At 39.0% G+C, this 21,323-nt stretch overlaps 1 protein-coding gene across 1 annotated transcript in view; it reads right to left on the bottom strand.

The window, feature by feature from the left end:
• The window catches only part of LOC139165900 (cadherin-19-like), a 44,310-nt gene extending 31,691 nt beyond the window's left edge, over positions 1 to 12,619 (bottom strand). The window contains exons 1-3 of the mRNA XM_070749140.1: positions 12,422 to 12,619; positions 6,213 to 6,315; positions 892 to 993 (exon numbers count right to left, since the gene is read on the bottom strand). Coding sequence (XP_070605241.1) covers positions 892 to 993; positions 6,213 to 6,315; positions 12,422 to 12,619 — 403 coding nt within the window. The remainder of the gene's footprint in view (positions 1 to 891; positions 994 to 6,212; positions 6,316 to 12,421) is intronic.
• Between the last annotated feature and the right edge of the window lie 8,704 nt (positions 12,620 to 21,323).

The raw sequence follows: 21,323 nt of genomic DNA, 5'->3' as shown, positions 1-21,323 counted from the left end.
CTCTGAAATAGAAACTCTTACTTATACATACATTAAAAATGATCAATCAATCAATATGACAATGATCTTTTTAAATAGTGTTATTCTCAAAAGCTTCATCCAAATAATTGCCATATGACATTTAAGTTAACTCTGTGCTACCTGAATTTTTCCCCTCTTTGTATGACCTGAATTTCTTCCATTCAGCTTCATTAGAGTTTATGTGAATTCTAATATTAAATAAAGAGGAAAAACCTGGCATATTCACTTTATTTTTTTACAGCTCTGTCCTCATTTAGCTTCTAAGATGCAGAATTCCAAACATTATACTCCTTCCACAAATGTAAATTCCCCAGCACCTCAATATTTTGCTAGCTCTGATTTGCATTCTACACTATTATTTTGAAATGTCATGGCCACATAGCATTCCAAATACTCTTGCATTTTAAAAGAATCTGGATAATATTTATCAACCTCACTGTCTGTTAGAGACCAAATTTCAAACTTATAGTATCGGGCATTTTGTTTTATAATAAATTTACATCTCTGCATGGAGAAAGAAATCATATAATTTATATTTAGTCTTATAATTTATAAAATAAGGGAAGAAAGACAAAATGTTGTGATAATATACATTTGTTTACACCAGAACGATTGTTAAATTGAAACTAGACCATCATAGCTCAAGCCCTTGATTCAGTAAATATTACTTTATATGTGGCTCCCCAATTTTCTAATTGAGATAGATGGTATAAGTTAAATAAATAAATAATAAATTAATTATAACCTTACTGAATTAAATTTCATTTATTTGCTTTTGAAGTAGTCACAAAATGAATCTAATAAAAAATATGGAGTAGAATATACTGAAGCGATTTATTGGTGATACTTAATTTAGAAAAGAAACAATACCTGAAGTTGGTTCCACAGAAAAATAGGGCTGTTCTGGAAGAATACTGTAAATTAGACGAACACCTGTTGGGTATGTTGCCGTCACCTGAATGACTGAGGTACCTGAAAAAACATTGGATGAAAGATCCAGCTATTATGAGTATCAATTTTTGGATAGAGATTTGCTCGCCCCAGTTATGATACTGTGTTACATTTCTATTTATTCTACAACATTAGTCTTTTAAAGGCTTTTTAGGCCTAAGTGAGAAAAGGCAAATATCCCTTTTTTGAAAACATAATGTGACTAAATCATGGTCTGTGTTTTAAATGTAAAATTCCTTTAGAACACGAAGTATGATCTGCAAAATGGCAGTCACTTGCTAAAATCCTAGGTGGAGGTCCCTATTTAATAAGTGATGAGTAAGTAGAATCTTTATTTGAAAGTAAGTGCTGTCTTAATTTTATCCTTTTAGTAATGTACAAATGTTATAACACCTGCCCTTCATTGAGTCTTACATTGTGAATGATAAGGAAACTGATTTTGGTAGGCCATGTCAATAAGATGGAGTTTCTTTGTAACTATTTTTATGTTCTGTATTTTTACATTTCTGTGAAGAATGATGGCCATTATGATCATAAAAACTGAACAGTTAGAGATGCAATGATAGTTGGACTATAACAAGCTTTAAAGCTGTTTCACAAATCAATATGCCACCCATGGTTCTACAAATAAACTAATGTGGCGCTTCATGGTATTTGTAATATCTTATCTGACAATTCCAGTAGCCAGAAGAAACTTCCAATATGATATGGAGAGAAGCTGAAATATACTTTGGTGCATGAGTCTCTTGGGAGCTTTGAGGAGATATAAAACACATTGAACAGGGTCATAACATTTGGTAGCCTGAGGCAAACCCTGCACCTGGGTAGGTAAATAAATCCATTACGAAGCATAACCTACAGCTACAGTGACTATTTTTATCAGATTAATATAAAGGATAAACCTGAAAAGGGAGCATGAGGATAAACATGTTGCTTTATAATAATTGTTTTTATATTTGTAAGTTTGCATTGTTGGCTGAGGAATTCTGGAACTCGAAATCCACAAGTTTTAAAGTTGCCAAAGTTGGATAGCTCTAGTCTAGTCCTACTCACATTTGCCTAAATCATATTGTTTTATCTACATGGTGGGAAAATTATTATTTAATGAAAACTTAGTGAGAATATAACTCCTTATGAACCAGGTTTTAATTTAAGAATAACAATAGAACATGACATACTTGAATAACAATAGAACATAAATACTGTATATCTGTCATTGGAGACCCTTTACCATAAATAAATTAGCAAAGATACTTGAATTACATTCAGATTTACTATTATTCTCCACAGAGGTAGAAACTTAATGGAATTCAGGTTAAACAACTTAAACTGATGTTACCAGTAATTTTAATATTGCTATTAACATTGATTGACTATTCCCATTGTTCCTTAGTTTTGGCTTGTTTAAAATTATGTTTCATTGCACTCCAGTCTGAATGTCTAAATGTTTATACATTTTATAAAAGAGTAAAATGAAGAAAAAAGGTCAAGCAGCCTGTAAGGCATGTTTTCCCCCCCTTCCTCCTCTAGATTATTTATACATTAATAGTCACTCTTTTTATATACTTTCTGCTTTTGAAAGTATACATGCTTATGTGTATGCATGTGAGCTTCTCTGTTCTTTTAATTTTCCAGTTGCAGTAGAGTGAAAAAATAATAATAGAAGATTCTGGTCAGGAAAAAAAAGCAATTGTAGTGTATCAATTCTTAATTTAATGCCTATGGTATTGCAAAGAAAGAAAGAAACTCCAAACAAGTAATGCATCTATGATCCTCAACAGGATTCTGATAGCTTTTCATATCCTTGAGGTCTGGAATGAGCATTTTCTACTGAAGAACAGATACTACAATCCATCTACTGAAGACAATTTCATCTCTACTTGGGAATTGTCTTGTCTCCTGGATCTAAATCTGATATTATCCCAAGGGCCTTTGGGAAGATTACACCCATGAGAATTGGAAAAAAAAAAGAACATTCTCTCTCTCTCTCTTTTTTCTCAGATTGCTATAGAGAAAAACTCATAACCAACTCATTTCTCACCCAGTTTTTAAATTTAAATACAAATCAACCTCCCTGTCAGGCGAAAGACCTGCAGCATTTGCTGAGGCTTGGAGTATCACATTCTTCCATTTGTTACTGGATGTTTTACCTATAAATTCATCAGTAGAGCCCCAAAGGATTTTTATTTTCTGGTTAAAAAAAACCTAAGGTATTATTTGTAAAAAAAAAATGTTGATAGGGAAAGTGATTGCTGTTAAACCATTAGAAAATCCCCAAGCATTCTTTAAAATAACAACTTCCATAATGTGTTACAGACAACCCGTGCTACAGAGCCCACGTTGCTTATATTCTGGGCTTAATTTAAAATGTTTAACCCCTTAAAACCTTTTATAATTTGGCAATATATTACTTTCAATATCATATTAGTAATATGCCCTCATCACCTTGAGGTTCGACTACTGTAATGCTCTCTACATGGGGCTACCTTTGAAAAGTGTTCGGAAACTTCAGATCGTGCAGAATGCAGCTCCGAGAGCAATCATGGGCTTCCCAAGGTATGCCCATGTTACACCAACACCCCTCAGTCTGCATTGGTTGCCGATCAATTTCTGGTCATAATTCAAAGTGTTGGTTATGACATATAAAGCCCTTCATGGCATTGGACCAGAATATCTCCGGGACTGCCTTCTGCCGCACAAATCCCAGCGACCGGTTAGGTCCCACAGAGTTGGCCTTCTCCAGGTCCCGTCAACTAAGCAATGTCATTTTGCGGGACCCAGGAGAACAGCCTTCTCTGTGGCGGCCCTGACCCTCTGGAACCAGTTCCCCCCAGATATCAGAGTTGCCCCCACCCTCCTTGCCTTTCACTAGCTCCTTAAAACCCACCTCTGTCGTCAGGCATGGGTGAATTGAAATTTCCATTCCCCCTAGGCTTATAGAATTTATACATGGTATGCTTGTATGTGTGAGTGGTTCTTTAAATTGGGGTTTTTTAGATTGTTTTAATATTAGATTTGTTTACATTGTCTTTTTATATTGTTGTTAGCCGCCGCGAGTCTTCGGAGAGGGGCGGCATACAAATCTAATAAATACAAATACAAATACTTAGACTTAGATACCATTCCATAATGCTGCATAACCCTCTGAATGTTTTCATTGACATCTCTCAAGATCTGCCTGCATCACCAACCCTGGAATTCCCAGGCATGGATGAACTCATAAGGTGGACTCCAATATTGTTAACATCCCTCCATCTATTATTTTCTTATCATATTCTGGTTCTGCTTTTAGTTTTTAATGCTTTTAAAATAATGATTATTGTATAATAGTTTTAGGTAATTATTGTTTTACTTGTTTATTGTTCTGTTGGATTGTTGTGTGCTTCCCAGAGTCACTTTCATGAGATGCGTGCCATGTAAATTTGATTATAATAAAATGAACAACTGAAAAATGGTCATAGTTTCTGGATGCCGGATAGTGTGCTGAATCTTGAAACAAATGTGTGTTGATATTGATTCTTGAACAATTTTCCCACCTTTGACTGATATGCCAGTTGTAGCCCTTTTTGTAACAAGAGATCCTTGTGATGGTGATCTATGGTTTTATCACCTCTAGGTTAGACTATTACAACACAATCTTTTAGGGCTACTTTTGAAGACCATTCAGAAACTACAGTGCCAAAACAATAGCAGAGTAACACCTTTGCTACTTGTGGTTGCCAATTGGTACTTAGTTAAAAATGCCTTGTTCACAAACTTCCTTTGAGACTATTTCTTCCAAGGAAAATCTTCCTTCTTTTGGAGAAAAGATGCTTCTGGTTCCTCTCCTGGATAAAGTTATGGTACATACAGTACCTATGGAGTCATTTACAATAACTCTGATCCATATTGTACATTAATAGCTTCCACACTGGAGATAAATTCCTTATGTGTCTAATAACACTTGTCTAATAAATTTGTTGCATTCTATTCTATATTTTAAATCTTTTATATCATGGTCTTTCTGGCAAGAAGTAGCTTCACCTCTAAGGTTAGATTAGCAATTTCCATGCAGAGCTTTCAGAAAGTAGTTGAATGTTCATATCCCATTGTATTTTTGTTAGTTATCTGGTTTGGCTTGCTTTCTGTTATTACTTTGATTTTTTCCCAATTAATTTAAAAAAAAAAACCTATTGTAATTGTTTCTTGGCATAGAAATCTAAGCAATAAATAAATCAACATCTCCTGGAACTAAGTAGGTTATATGTGCTATAGATGTAACAGTATCTGAAAAAGAACTGAAATGAATTTGAATGCACTTTAGATATAAGATGTTGCTTTTCATTCTCCTTCCTCTTCTTTACAGAATCAATTATCTTAAAATTGTCAGAAACTGAGTGATCTATATTGGATCAAGATTTCATAAAACTTCCCACATATATCCACAGTACCCAAATACCATGCCAATTCTAAGAAGCAAAAATTAAACAGAGAGAAGACACAGTCAGAAAGATGGAGCTGTAAATTGAATCCAGTGCAAATTGGAAAGGCAACAAGAACAAGAAAAACAACAACTGCAACTCTCATCCAAATTACTGGTAGGTGTCTTATACCATTTTCAGTAAGACTGCTCAAACTAGATGAAAGAAAATAGTATTTTAACTCTATATTACTATCAATATTTGTACAGCTAAGTAAACCAGATTACAAGTCTCTAAAGAGGGAAAGTAATTTTTTCAGGTCCAGGGTACAGAAAATATAGGGCTACATAGATTCAGGCCCTGGGAATTTAAGTTAAGGGTTTTATTTGGGGAGGGGGGTGTTTTGGGACTATTATTATTATTATTATTATTATTGTTGTTGTTGTTGTTGTTGCTATTATTATTATTATTATTATTATTATTATTATTATTATTATTATTATTATTATTATTATTATTATGAAGGCTACTCCCTCACTGGTCCTTATTGGACCAAATCAGCAAAGATTATTCTTGAATGATTAGTTTAAATGATTATTTTTCATGATGATTCTTCAATGCTTATTTTTATCTCCAGAAAGTAGAAGGGTAAAAAATGTTGTGTCCAGAAAATCCAACCTCAGGGTATAATGGAATGTACAGGATGTTTAAAAGGAAGAATCTTTGTGAAGTCTGGATACTTGGATGGGGAAAAAAACTAAATTCCTGTAGCAACTGCAATAGTTATTTTATCAGTATCCACACAGCATCAATAAAAGAGCTATGTACAACATACTATACCTTCTGGAGACATTTCAGGAACTGTAGCTTCATAAGGCCCATCCAAGAATTGTGGACCATTATCCTTCAGAGAATTATCTTGCTTATCTAAGTCAGAATTCATCTGGGGGGAAAAAGTGTAATAAGCTGATTTGCAAATATCATTCATGTAAAACTCATTGTTTTCAAAATGAAACAAAGGAATAGAGTAAGACAGACATGGTTAGCAACACTTTTTGGGTGGAGATTCACATTAATAGAAATATTAACACTCAAAATCTGGCATTTCAGTTGCAGGTGAACTGATGCATTGCTTGTCTGCTCAAACATGTTTGTTTGTATGTTTCTGATTCAGGAAGAAAAGTCTTAAAAACAAACAATTGTAGAATATGACATTTGGGCTGACAAATATTTTAAAATGTTAAATCCAAGAGATGATAGGTCAAAGAACAACAAACAAGAGGATCGAGGGCATCACTGTCTCTCTCCCTTCATTTTCAATATTTCTCTAAAGCCAATGGGTGATACTATATATCATTATGCCAAGCCGGCGATTTACCGCCGGCAGGATTTGCTACAATGCCGGAGAAATGCGGTCCCTGGCGCAGCTGCCATCTTGTTGGCCGGGATCTCGCGATATTTCTCGAGATCCCGGCCAGACCTGTCATCGGCGCTGACCGATGATGTTGTTGGGGCGTGGCCAGCCAGCCCTTTATAAAGAGCTGTGCTGGCTTGGGGCTTACTTTCACCCCGACAATAAGCAGGTGAACACCCGGCTGGTGTTCGCTGAAGATCGAGCGGCCATTTTAAGTGGCCTCATGGCATCGGCCATTTTGGGGGCAAAAAGAGCAGGCCCTTTGGCCTCGGCTCCCGCCTTTTAAGGCGATTTGGCCGAGTTGGGAATTACCCCTTATGAGGGTTTCGGGCGGCCAGCTGCCCTCTTTGGCCTTGCTAGGCCCAGGGGGGTTGGATTTTGGACAGGCCTTCAGGCCTGGTACTAGGGCTTATCAGCCCTTGCTGTAACTAGGACCGGACTCAGTAGCTGGCTCCTGCACTCCCCCCACTGGAGAGTGGGGGTTTTCTTTAGGCAGTTTGCCTTTAGTACAGTAGGGAATAGGGTATTTAGTTAGGCATGGCCCCTAAAAAGCAAAGGGCCTTGCCTCCCACTCCTGAGCCAGCGGCCAGGCCGCACAGGGTTTTATGGCCCTCAGTAAGGGCTCGGCTAGCTAATGAGAAGGCCCAGAATAGGGCCAGGAGGGCAGGGGGTAGGCCCCGGGACACACCAGTGGGTGACTCATCTTTACCTGCTCATTCCTGGTCTAGGGCTATCGAGCGCCTGGACGAGTTGGATGCCAGGTGGCGGTCCATTTATGAGCTAGGAGGCATGGCTCCGGAGGCTCTTGGCAGACCCCCGAGTGACACGGAGGCCCAGATCGGGCAGGCTTCGTCTCTTGCATTGGCATCTGGAGCAGGACCTTCTTCGGGGACACCTGGAGCCATGGTGTCAGGTGAGACAGTTTTGCAGACTCACTACACACTGCCACTCCCCTTGCCCGGGCAGGTATTTGTGCCCCCGGCTTCAGGGAGTGGAGCCACTACCTATACCGGGATTTGCCCTGCACTTACCTGTAATCAGGTTTGGGCTACACCTGCTGCTTCTGCTGCAGCTTCCCAGGCCCCCACGGCATCCACTGCCCCTCAGGCTGGGGTGGGCACAGGGGCTGTGGTGGCAGTTATGGTGCCAGATCCTTTGGCTTTCATCCGGGCCATTGCCATTCCCTGGGGGTTGCCTTCCACCCCCTTGGGCTTTCACCTGCATCCCTCCATTAGGGAGAGAATTTGGAGGGGAGAATATGTGGATTTATTCTCCCTTCTTAATTGTGAAGTGCCCAAGAAGGACAAGGACGAAGAGGCGAAGACTGACCGGCCTAAAAATTTCAAGGTAGATAGGTGCTTCAACTCATGGCTGTACGCCTTTCTGACCTATATGTCAGTGGTCATTAAGAGGGAGCCCACGCGGGCTGCCTCCATGATTAACTATAGCGATCTCATTGCTCAGGCTCACTATGAGTACGAGGATACTGCATGGTTGCTGTACGATGAGTCTTTCAGGATGTGTGTGGCATTTGAACGCACCCTGCCCTGGGACATGGTGATCCCCGATTTATGGTTCCATGCAACTCAGCTCACACGGGCTCGGCATGGCGAGCACACTGACAATGGCCACTTTATGAAGGCCAAGCCAGTTACGACTCCCACGACTTGCACTGGGGTTGGGGCAGGGGTGAGGGCCACTCCCCCGTGTCACAATTTTGCAGCCAGGGCGACTTGTTTTCTTACCTCATGCAGATTTAGACACGCATGTGGAAATTGTGGGGGCTACCATGCCACACACGCTGTTACTCCGCTTCCGCTGCAAATGATATCCAGTTATATGTCTATGACACTGTCTAGCCATGTGAAACTGTTTTACTTCTGTCCCAATGCCTGAAGATTGCAAAATGATACATGTTCCATTCTCACATTGCTTCTGTTCTTTTTCCAACAAATCTCAGAAATTCTGGACTGAAAGAACTAAATATATCCCACCATGACTTATAATTTAATTTTTATTTTCCATACATATGCATACATATGGCTCTGCACAAATGTTCAGCTTTGACCTTCACCCTATTTCTGGATTTTTGAACTTTTTTAAAAGAATTTTTTTATTTACAAGTACATATAACAGTGGATGTTATGTGAGAAGTCAGTTTACATTTCTCCTGATATTCCTTAATACATATTCATACTTATGTAGCTAATATCAACAATTCATTTACAATTTCTATACATCCTTTCAAAATGGTCTTTCCCTCTTTCTCTCCTTTTGCTTTCCCGCCGATATTTAAACTTCAATTTCTTTCTTCTTAACCATTATGCCTTTTATTTTAACTATCTAACTTGTACCAGTTCTTCTGGTAGGATGTTGCTAGTGTCCATTTTTATTTTTTATAACAGAATTTTTTGTACTTTCATAGACCAAGCCAAAGATCTATTTAGTCCAGCATTCTGTTTCATTCAGTAGCAAATTCTTCTTCTTCATCTTTGTTTTGGCAAATTCATAGGCAATAGTTCTCATCTACCTTGGGTGTTCAACATTTATTACCAGTGATTCAAGGAGGTATTATACCATCAAGAAGACTGAGTTACCCTCTATGAATTTATTTAGCTCTCTTAAACATTCCAAATTGTTCCCTAATACCACTTATGATGGCAACATACCCTACAGTTTAACCTTGTTTTGTGTAATAATGTATTTTCTTATATAATGTGAAAGTTGTGACACTGTAGAAAAATTCTCAATTTGCATATTCTGCACAATGCTTGATTTTATATATCTTCACCTTGTCTCCCTCATTTGACCTGACTCTAAGTTAAGAAGCACCCAAAGCTGTATTTTTTCTATATAGGAATTGTTCTACTTCCTAATAATTGTGTTGCTTTTTAAAAACCTCTTTCAGTTCTATCATATGCATTCTGAAATGTATGACCAGAAATGTATAAAGCATTTGAAATGCAGTCTTATTAGAGTTATATATTTAGGATACATTTATTCTTGAGTTCATTTCTAATCATTCCAAGTGTGGAACCTGTCTTTTCTTAGTAGGCATACAAGTGCCATAGTGAATAATAATCATATTGCATACTGAACTAAGTCTCCCCTCCCCTCCCAGCCAGGTTGTCAGAATAAATAGAACATTTGGTTTGATATGTTAGGATTAGTCTATTATTCATATTCAAAGGGAAACCATCAAGAATTGTTATAAATGCATTGCAGAAACTCACTGAAAAAACCATTCTCCATTTTCTATGTACACTATCTTTTGTGGGGGTCAAAATGTTCTACCGTCACTTTTTTTTGGGGGGGGGGGGCATTCAGATTAAAAATCCATATTTGAGTTTCCTTATTCTTTTGTTGATTTTTTTTTTAAAGGCAAAGCGTTGGATAGTATGAGTACATTCTAAAAGGATACAACATTTATGGATACATGCATTTTGATTTGCCCTTTCTGAAATAAGTCATCATTCTTCCACCCTGTTTGCTTTGAAAAGTTGTGAAAAGTAATTAATGGATTTTGAGTACTTCACCCTTTGGGCCCAATTAAATTTTAGCACCAGTTAATTAGTGGTTAAACTTTTTGCCATTCATTCAACTTGAAAGTTGCTTTACAGAAAAGGTTGCAGATCAAAAAGTGGCTTTAAGTGTGTTTTTGTTTACATGTTTGGTCTTGCAGTAGAGGAGAAGGACACAAAAGAGGAGAGTAGGAGCAAAAGAGGAGAAAAGGAGGAAAAATTGGAATAAAAATTAGCAAATGTGCAACCAGTGTCTATATTTTAAGATGGATAAAAATAATTGCTCCTTGTGGCAAAGCCACATTAAAGAAATGAACCATGTAGGACCCTTGAGCTGTCTTACTGGTAAAAGGGTTTAGTTTTAATCTGTTTCATTAAAAATTAATGATGAGTAAATTAACCATCACTTAATATAATAAAATATCCAGCTAAAATACTAGTAACACATTCCTTGTGTTATGGGTCTGTTCCAATGAAGAACCAAAACCGAGCAATGGTAACAAGGGTCGAAATGAATGGCCAGATGTTGATAATGATTTTTTGGGAAGACGAAAAGGGTCGGTCAATTCCACAAATTTGTCTTACTGACCAGGAATACTAACCCTTGAAGTAGATTTTGTTGGAGTAGATGGTGCTGGAGCTCACATTCACAAAATTGCTGGTCTTCTATAATTCAAGAGAAGCCCAAATAACCACAAGAGACTGGCAGCAATGTGAAAATGCCAGTAACCAGCTACAGATAGATAGTTTTATTTTTTTAAAAAAAAAATCAAAATATAAAACGCAAAACTATTATTGCCTTATGGACATTCAGTCATGCAGCAGTTGTTCACTTGCTAGTCAGGTGATATCACTGACAGTATCACTCAAATGCACGGCTGGCGGTTTTAGCGCCAGCCGAAATTACCTGCAGGGCCGGGAGACGCTGCCGGCAGCTTTTCCAAGTCCGGACTTCCGGGTTCCTCGGAACCCAGAAATTCGGCTTTTGGCAGCGCGCCAGGGCGGCGCGCTGCCTGTTGGGTTTTGTGGGAGGTCTTGGATCGCCCTATTTAAGGGCGATCTGGACTAGACCTCCCCCTTGCTTGGCTCTTAATGCGAACACCCGCCCACCCTCCGCTATCAACAGTGTGTCCTAAGGAGGTCGCCTCGGGGCCGAATAGGAATTTTTTGCGGCCTCCCCTTTAGAGGCGGCCGTTTTTTCGCCTATTCCACACTGAGGGTATGGACTGGATTGGTTAGGGGGTGCGGCGCACTTAGTGGTATAGGCCTCCCTTTGGTCATTGGGGTTTGGCAGGTTAGGGGCGGAAATGGGCAATTAGAAGCAACTGCGCATGCTCCTTTCGGGCATCCTAAAGGGTGATGGACCGCCTCTCTCCAGGAACTAGAGGTTGAAACAACGTCGGGGATTGGAGAGAGGATGTCCATGGGAATCACCGGATCCAATTCCCACGGGGATTGGAGGGTGGACTCCTCCCACACGACCAAGGGGCGTGGCCTGGACCCAGGTGAAGGTGGTACCTTCACCTGGGTCAGCAGGGAGTTTTTGCCCAATGTTGCCAAGGAATGTTATGGTAGGAATTTCCGCCCCGTTAGTTTTGGCCTCTGCAGGTCCTTAGTTCGGTCTGAATTTAAATATCGAAATTGGCGTATGCAAATTTATGCAAATTTATTTAAATTTATGCTAATTCGATAAATGACCCATTTTTAATCCACAACATGTCTCAGCGTCGTTACTCGGCTTCCGGGGGTAATGTGATACTATCAATATCACATTAGGTAATTTAATTGGTTTTGCTTCCTGATGTTCCACTCTATCAGAATCCTGGTCAAATCTAGGTTCTATACTGAGAAGCTCTATGCCTAAATAAAAGCAGATACAGAACTTCTCCAGATTCATTTAAATGAGAACCTTTAGGAAAATAGCAGTGAATATTTCTCTGTTTCTATGTCTTTTAAAGATTATTGTATATTGCTACATATACAGTATAACACAAGAATGTTTCAAGAAAAATTCTTTCTCACCAGACCAGATTAAAGGAAAGCTTAGTCAAGCAGCCAGATACCAATCAACACCTTGGCCTCTTGCTAATCTTCTTTCAGAAGAGTTACTATACCTGGCCTGATTTCAAAGGAAGTGTTGACATCATTTCTTCTTGTGCAACCAGCAAGCTCCGAACATTGCTATGTTTCACACTCTGAAATCTCATCAAACCTTGTTCCATGTCCTTAGTATCACAATTGTGCTTGCAGGGAAGACATGGCCCCGCATGAATGAAGGTCAAAGCAAAATAAATCCATTTCGGACAATACATGCTGATAATTCTTTTCAATCAATATACATCTGCGGAAAGGAAAAAAAGTAACGTTTAGAGCAGAAATATTGTTTCTCTGTCAAATTGATGAAAAACTTATTTTTTAAAAAATATCTTTCATTCCATATTTGTTTTTCAGAAACATGTAAACCCGCAAACAGGATAGAGGCAGGAAAATCGGGAGAATGGGTGTTTTCCCTTTCTTCTTCTTTTCTTTTTTTGTCAATTTTAATCTGTCCTATAATAGAATGTATGAACTTGTAGCTCTGTTTGCTTTCTCTTAGCGAAAGGTTTTCCAACCTCGGTAACTTTAAGTTGTATGGATTCCAATTCCAAACATGCTGTCTGGGTAATCTATGCTTCTTAAAATTGCACTATCCTAGCAGGACATCTGGGGAAACAATAGAAGATTGAAATAGCTCTGTAGTGAATGGAGTTGACAGCTCCAGCAGAGAGAGGAATCAGAAAATGGTTTGGCTCAGCGGTGGGTTCCTCCCATTTCAGACTGGTTCTTGGCTCAGCAGTGGGTTACTCCCAGTTCATACTGGTAGTGTTGGCGGTGGGAGGCTCCACCCACCTGCCTGGGATTCTTCTGTGCATGCGCAGAAGCTATTGTGCATTTGAACCAGTAGCAAAATCATTTACAACCCACTACTGTCTTGGCTCCTTGAACTCTCTGGATTAAGAAGTAAAACCAGATTTCTCACAGGTACACTTTACAAAAAGATTATAAAAAGAATGGCTTCCAGTGAGTTTGAGAACTCTGGGCTGTATGAGAAAATCATCTTCCCTAAGCTGCAGTTTGGCTCCATCAGATGGATACTAGGTTTGCTCACTTGCTTGCTTAATCATTTGTGGAAATGGCTTGTTAACCACTTTTTAGAAGGACAGATTTCATTACATCAAGTTATTCTCCTTCTATCGTCAGTGAACGAAGTCTCATGTAAATTTAAGAACTTGAAGAAAAATATTTTATTTTGATATAAAAATATCAAAAGGAGAACTAAAAAGTTGGTTTTGGAAAGTTGCAAATAGAAATAAGACTGCAACTAATTATGAAACTCCTTCCTGTGGGTTATTTAAAACCTCATTAAAATATATGAAGATTTTGAATTTAATTGCAATAAATCTTTCCATGGGCAAATGTTCTGCATTAAGAAAAAAAATATAATTATGATTTGTACTAGACACTTTCTATATTCCCTATTATTCAAACACCATATAGTTCAATTTTCACTGAACTCAGTAATAAAAGAAACATTATCAGACCTGACTAACAAGTATCATTCAATATACAGTGGTACCTCTACTTAAGAACTTAATTCGTTCTGTGACCAGGTTCTTAAGTAGAAACGTTCTTAAGTAGAAGCATTTTTTCCCGTAGGAATCAATGTAAAAGCAAATAATGCGTGCAAACCCATTAGGAAAGAAATAAAAGCTCAGAATTTGGGTGGGAGGAGGAGGAGGAAGAAGAGGAGAAGGAGAGTCGCTGCCAAAGGAAGAAGGTGAGGTGAGGGGAATTAAAAAAATCCAAAACTTTAAGGCTTGAAAAAAAGAGAGAGACTCTGAGGCGGTGAGGAGGACCATGCGCCTCCATTACACCCAGCGCGAGGCTGCCTCCCATACACTGGCTGCTGCTGCTGCTGCTACCTGCTGCCTCTTCCTTCCCATGCTGAAAGGCTCCCCTCTCCTCTCGCTTGCTCACTTTGTAGCCGGCGCTTTTCTTTTGCTGTGGTGACTCCTCAGCTGCCCAGAGCGAAGAGGGCATTTCTTTTCTCTGGGTGCTGGCAGAGGTTTATTCGCTGTCCAAGCGCCCAGAGAAACGAAAATGCTTTGTTCGCTCTGGAATGCCAAGGCCTCTTTAAGCACCACCAAAAGGCTCCTCTGGCAGCCCAGATGGCTGGGATTAAAGGGGGAATGGCAGGAAACTGGCCGGGCCTTTGTGTCACTCTCAAATTTCCTGGGAAATTTTTCCAGTCTCAGGTTCTTAAGTAGAAAATGGTTCTTAAGTAGAGGCAAAAAAAATCTTGAGCACCCAGTTCTTATCTAGAAAAGTTCTTAAGTAGAGGCGTTCTTAAATAGAGGTACCATTGTATCATCATTTCCCCCTACTTCACAGATGAAATAACTTTATTTCCCCCCAGCAAATTAGACAGATGTCATGCTCTTAAAAAGTCAGTCCCGGTTTGAGAAAAATATATATATTGGTATATTATTTTTCAGCTGTAAATTAACTGATATATTAATCTTCCATTTCTGACAACAGTTATTTTGTGTAATGAATTTTAATTGTTATCTTGCTATGTATAGAACAGAATATTATAAAGAGAAGCTTGTTAATACTTTGACAACATATTCTACTGATATATCTATCAGTTTAATAAGACTATAGGAATTATGTTCCCTTTCTACAATAATTCCTGATATAACTGTGGTTGAAAAAGAATAAATGGTGACAAACTGATATGGCAAGGAGTCAGTAGAATACAAGGCAAAGAATTGGAGAAGATTGCAAGCAGTGGTGGGCTACTCTCAGGACATGGGGGGCGGAGCAGTGGGTTAGTGGAAATGGAGCTCCACCCCAGAACATCCAACTTGCACTGAAAGATGTTGAAACAAAATGCATAAGCCACGCCCACGGTGTGGTAGTAAACATTTCGGTAGCCCATCACTGATTGCAAGTATCAACATCTGAAAATCAAAATTGAAAGATTATAGCATAAACAGGCCATGGGGTCACACCAAAACATCTTGAATGGCACTTAGAAAATCTGTACTTAATTAGGAACAGCATAAACTTATATATAGCTTCATAGTGTTTTATAGCCCCCTTTAAGCAGTTTACAGAGTCAACATATTAGATCTGTTACTATGTATTGTTTACCATTGTTATGAGCCACCCCGAGTCTACAGAAAGGGGCGGCATATAAATCCAATAAATCTAATCTAAAATCTAATCTATATTGCCCCCAACAATCTAGGTCCTCATTTTACTGATGTTGGAAGGATGGAAGGCTGAGTTCCAACCTGGAGCTGTTGGAAATCAAACTGCTAGCAGTTGGCAGAACTAGCCTGCAATACTTAATTTTAACCACTGCACCCTGGGTCTTAAAATTTTCCTTCCTATGAAAGGCTGCACTTTTGGATCTGCACATATAATATGCCAATACACAATAACATCCTGTATTCTTGGGAAAAACTTGATTCACATGGAGGCCAACACCAGCTATAGAGCTGCCCGCCTTGATTTCATATTGTTATGAACAGATTATAATAAGAATGTTTATTCCTATAATTATTGTATCAATAGGGATAATTAATTAACCTTTTCATTGATTTTCAAAAGCAGTTTAATTCTTATAGTCAGAAAAAAGGAGGGCCAGATGATAGACCTGCTTCTCCACATTGATTAATTAAGAATAATATATACTGTTAGCTAGAATAAATAATACTTATTAAAAATTACTTGTTTTCTGATGTTCATAAACATAGAGCTATAAACAAATAAACATACAGTTACCCTTCTTACTAGATGAACTGAATGGATGTGTCTGCTTATTTTGACTTATAACTAGGAAAATGTACCGTGCAAACTAACCTTGGAAATTAAATCCACTATTAAGTTTCCAGGTTGTGACATATGGAAATTATTTTGTCTACCACCCCAAAAAGTATTTTCAGAAATTCAGTTACCTATATTTGTTTTTCTGACAGGTTTCCATGAATTTTATTTGTTGTTGAGTATGAATATGCATAGCCTACTTCATGTTAAGAATTCAAACAGATTCTTTCATTGCACACTGAGGAATTGGAGAACTAAACAAACATATCTCAACCTGTCACCAACATACACCCCAAGCATGCTTCATGCTAATCAGTAATTATTAAAGGATCATTTTTCACACATAAAAGAGGTAGTTTTTGTTAAAAAAAATTACAGTTAAGTGAGTTTCATCCTTGTAATGCTCTCTATTTGTTTTTGGTTTTTTCCTATTTGGTTAATGTTCTTCTTTTATTGTCTTTATGCTGATTTTTTAAATTCTAGTATGTAAGGTGCCTAAAGTGAGTTTGATAACTGAGGCAAATAAATAAGCAAATGAATAAATACATGCTGATTATTCACAGAACAGTTGTTTGATCATCTTATAGAGATGTTTTATGTGACAATAGCTTCATTGGCTTTTATCCCATCTTTCAGCATAATTAAATTTTGGTTATGACCTGAAAAAAAAAATCAGACTTTTGGATCAAACTGATAGAATAGCATTTTCTCCCATATGCAGCTGCCTGCGGATGTCTGGGAAAAGTCATTTTAAATAGTCCATCGCTATCAGAAGGACAATTCTAAAGCAAATACAGGAAACAAATATATCTCCATTCCTGCTCTATCACAGCAGCTGGCCAAGTCTCATTTGTCTTGCCCCACTGCCTCATGAGATATTGAATTTTAAACTAATTTGTCTGTTAGACAAAGTACATTTTTAATTGATGAGTTCCCCTCTTAATTTTATTTTATCTGCATTGTTAACTATCTTATGCACCATTTTTAAATGCAAATATCAGATAAATACTTGATGGATAAATATTCATCTCCAAAAATAATACAGTTTAGCCTATTATAAATATTACCTTTTCAAGACAATTAAAATCAAAATGTTGCCAAAAACACAGAAGTGTGATGTATTGGATGCCAGAGATAGTAGAAAAGGCTTATTGCATGTTAAATAACTCAGATCATCTGAAAATTTCACAGTAGCTAATTCTCTAAATACCTCTGAGATTTGAGATTGTCTCAATCAATCAGAATAGAGCTGGAAGAGACCTTGGAGGTATTCTAGTCCAACCCCCTGCTGAAGCAGGAAATCCTATACCCGTGATGGCGAACCTATGGCACATGGGCCACAGGTAGCACACGGAGCCATATCTGAGGGCATGTGAAACGTTACCCTATGTCAGCTCCAGTATACCAGCCAGCTGATTTTGGGTGTTCCAGAGGGCAGGGGAGGCCAATTTTGCATCCCTCAGGCTTCAAGAAAGCCTCTGGAGCCTGTATATGGCAAAAAACAGACCCAACAGCCCAATTGGAAGTTCATTTCTCAAAACTTCTGCCCACTGTCCAATGGGCCTACTGGAAGTTTGAAGGCTTCAGGAATATCTGCACGGTTGTGCAGGGGGGGGGGCAGCGTGAGGGAGTTGTCTGCACATGACGAAGAAGGCATTGCGTTATGGATGTGGGAACATATGAGCTTGCTTTCACATGCAAACACACCCTTTTGGCAACCAAGCAAAGAAAGATTCACCATCACTTCACTATACCATTTCAGACAAGTGACTATCCAGTCTTTTCTATTAAAAAAAAAAAAAAACACGCCTCCAGTGATGAAGCACCTACAACTTCTAATGGCAAGCTGTTCCACTAATTTATTGTTCTCATGGCATCCTAAATATAGAATTTTCCATTCAAAAAAATTTCCACATCTTTGCACAGACACACAAACCCATTGTGGTTAACTAGAATTCTTCAGTAAACTAATTTGATTTATCATTCAATGACAGCTTTAAAGGGATGAAATTTGAACAATGAAATCATTGCCATGATTGGTATTTTGCAACAAAATAGAGTGAAAAAGTGGCTTGATGCTATTCTACTGCACAAAAGGGAATAAGATGTCAATTCTTTTCTTTCTTTCTTTCCCCCTTCCTTTTTCCTCTTTTGTATTTTTGTATTTTATATTATAAACTGATTAAAAAAACAATTGGAGGACTCATTAATAGTATTTTTTTTCAGCTGATTCACCTATTTCTGAATGGGAATAGTGGCAAAAAAGCACCTTATACCTGCCAGCCAAGTAAGATCTAGTGGGAATATCCTTTAGATTGTAAACACTGGTTTACCATCTAGCATTTTATGTGCACCCAGACAGATAGTGACTTATTCATCAAGTTATATTTTATTTATCTTCCTGTTTTACAATACCTGCTATTTCCCAGCTCATACAAATTTGGAATGTAGTTTGCAGCAATAACATTAAAAATACAAAAATCACTTATCTCCAAACTTAGTAATATAAACATAAATTATAAATAAATAATAATAAGGTATTCCATACCAAAGTCAATAGAAATAACAAAAGAAGCCTGCCAAATGGCTGGTTAAATAAAATGATCTTTACTACCATGCAAAAGACCAGTAAAGCTCAACACCTTAGATGTTCTACAAAATAGGGGTCACTATGATTTGATTCAGGGAAAAGGCTCTATACTATCTGTAATAACTCTCAAAGCAAGGTTGAATCAAGCAAGGTTTATTTCGCTAACAGGACAAGGAAGTCAATTCAGCCAAGAAGCAATGGAGTATTGAGAGCTCTCCTATTTATACAATCTAGCCCAGCAACAGGGCAGTTTTACAAAGATACATTTTAAGCACCAAAAGAAGGCAACCAATCAACATGCAATAAACAAATCTGAACTTTTGACTTTTACCCTGTCTGGGTAGGTCACCCTGGCAAATATCTAACACTATCCACTATACATGTACACATGGGCTGGTTACTTGGAGGAATGGAATCTGAAATACCTTGGAACTAGGTAATGTAAGTGTAAATTTGGCATTGTGAACTGGATTTGGAATCTTATTAGAAATCAATAAAGGAATCAGATAATATATATTCCACTGTGATTAGGTTTGTACCTGCTAGTAACCAGGCCCATGCATTTTGTAGAAACTGAGGTTTCTGGATAACTCTACTCCATGTAGAATATTGTAGATTGATTGATTGAATGGCTGTATTTCTATGCTTCTCATTCCAAAACTGACTCAGAGAGGCCAACAACAGAAACAAACAAAAAACAAAAAACCCCAATAAAAATACAACAATAAAATCAACAATGTAGTAAAAGTGATATCATAAAAAAAAAACCATGCATACATTACAATCAATCTAATTCCAGGCCTGCCGGAAAAACCAGGTCTTAATGGCTTTCTGGAAGACTGGTAGGGAGAAAATAGTATGGATCTCTGGGGGCAGTTGATTCCACAGGGTCAGAGCCACCACAGGGAAGGCCACATTGTTTGGTGGATGGAACCTGGGGAAGGCCAACTCTTTGGGTCCTTACTGGCTGCAGCAGGGTATGAGGACAGAGGTGGTCCTGTAAATAGTCTGGCCCTGAGCCATTTAGGCTTTAAAGATGATAACCAACACCTTGAATTGGGTTCAGAGACCAACTGGCAACCAATACAGCTGCCATAAAGATGGAGTAATACAGGCGTATCTTGGTATACCCGTTATTCCACGCACTGCTGCATTTTGCACCGGCTGAAGTCTCTGAACTCTCTTCGGGGGTAGCCCCATGTAGAGCACATTGCAATTGTCAAGATGATGGCCTGAGTGACTGTGCAGAATGCCTCCTGGTTGAGGTAGGGCCACAACTGGTAGACAAGACAAACTTGTGCAAAAGCCCCCCTAGCCTCAGCTGAGAGATATTGCTCTAGCCTCAGCTGTGGATCTAGGAGGACACCCAAATTGCAAACCCTATCTAAGGGGCAAATTTAATTGTATAGTGATGAAGGTAAGGGTTATATTGGGCTTTGTTTTCACATAAGGTTGCAATGGGTGCACCAGTGACAAAAGGGTAAAGATCACCTGCATACAGGTTGATCCCAGTGGAACTTCAGCTGTGGACTTGCTGTTTCAAGAGAAAAGCCCTTATCATTATTATAGAAGCCAATACATTGCTGCACAAATAACAATTCCACATTTTTAGGATTATACCTGAATTTGTTTCTACCTATTCAAACTCTCATACACTTAGATATCAGGTTATGATTTTCAGAGTGTCTGGCTTGGAATAGGACAGTATACTAGTGATATCTACTGCCTTTGTCATGGTCAGACCATTTTCTACTACGGCTTGACTTCCTGGCTCCAATCCTTCCCCCGCAGGGAGGCGGAACCAATTAAGATGTTCCGCCCCAGACGCCTGATGGACCCAGAGGGCTTTCAGACGGCGCTTGGGGTTATTCCAGAGGCACTTGTCCACAGTTCGGCAGAGTCTCTTGCGAAAGCCTGGAATGAGGCTGCAGCAGAGGCTCTTGACCAGATTGCGCCTTTGCGACCTCTCCGTGGCGCTAGACCCCGTAGAGCTCCATGGTTCAACGAGGAGCTCCGGGAGTTGAAACGCCAGAAGAGACGTCTAGAGAAGCGATGGAGGAAGAGTAGGTCTGAATCTGATCGAACACTTGTAAGAGCTTTTATTAAGACTTACAAAGTGGCGCTCAAGGCGGCAAGATGCGCGTACCATGCCGCTTTGATTGCATCAGCGGAATCCCGCCCGGCCGCTCTGTTTAGGGTGACCCGCTCCCTTCTTAATCAGGGGGGAGTTGGGGAGCCCTTGCAGAGTAGTGCCGAGGACTTTAACACGTTTTTCGCTGATAAAGTCGCTCGGATTCGGGCCGACCTCGACTCCAATTGTAAAACAGAGTCGACTGACAACGAGTCAGTCGAGGTGACTGGGGCACGTACTTGTCCACCTGTCTGGGAAGAGTTTGATCTGGTGACACCTGATGAAGTGGACAAGGCCATTGGAGCTGTGAGTTCCGCCACCTGTTTACTGGATCCGTGTCCCTCCTGGTTGGTTTCGGCCAGCAGGGAGGTGACACGGAGCTGGGCCCAGGAGATTACCAACACTTCCTTGGGGAGGGGAG

This window comes from Erythrolamprus reginae, chromosome 3 (assembly GCF_031021105.1).
Source record: "Erythrolamprus reginae isolate rEryReg1 chromosome 3, rEryReg1.hap1, whole genome shotgun sequence".
Classification (NCBI taxonomy): domain Eukaryota; kingdom Metazoa; phylum Chordata; class Lepidosauria; order Squamata; family Dipsadidae; genus Erythrolamprus; species Erythrolamprus reginae.
Note: the sequence above shows the minus strand (reverse complement) of the source record. Positions and strands in the feature narration are given on the sequence as shown.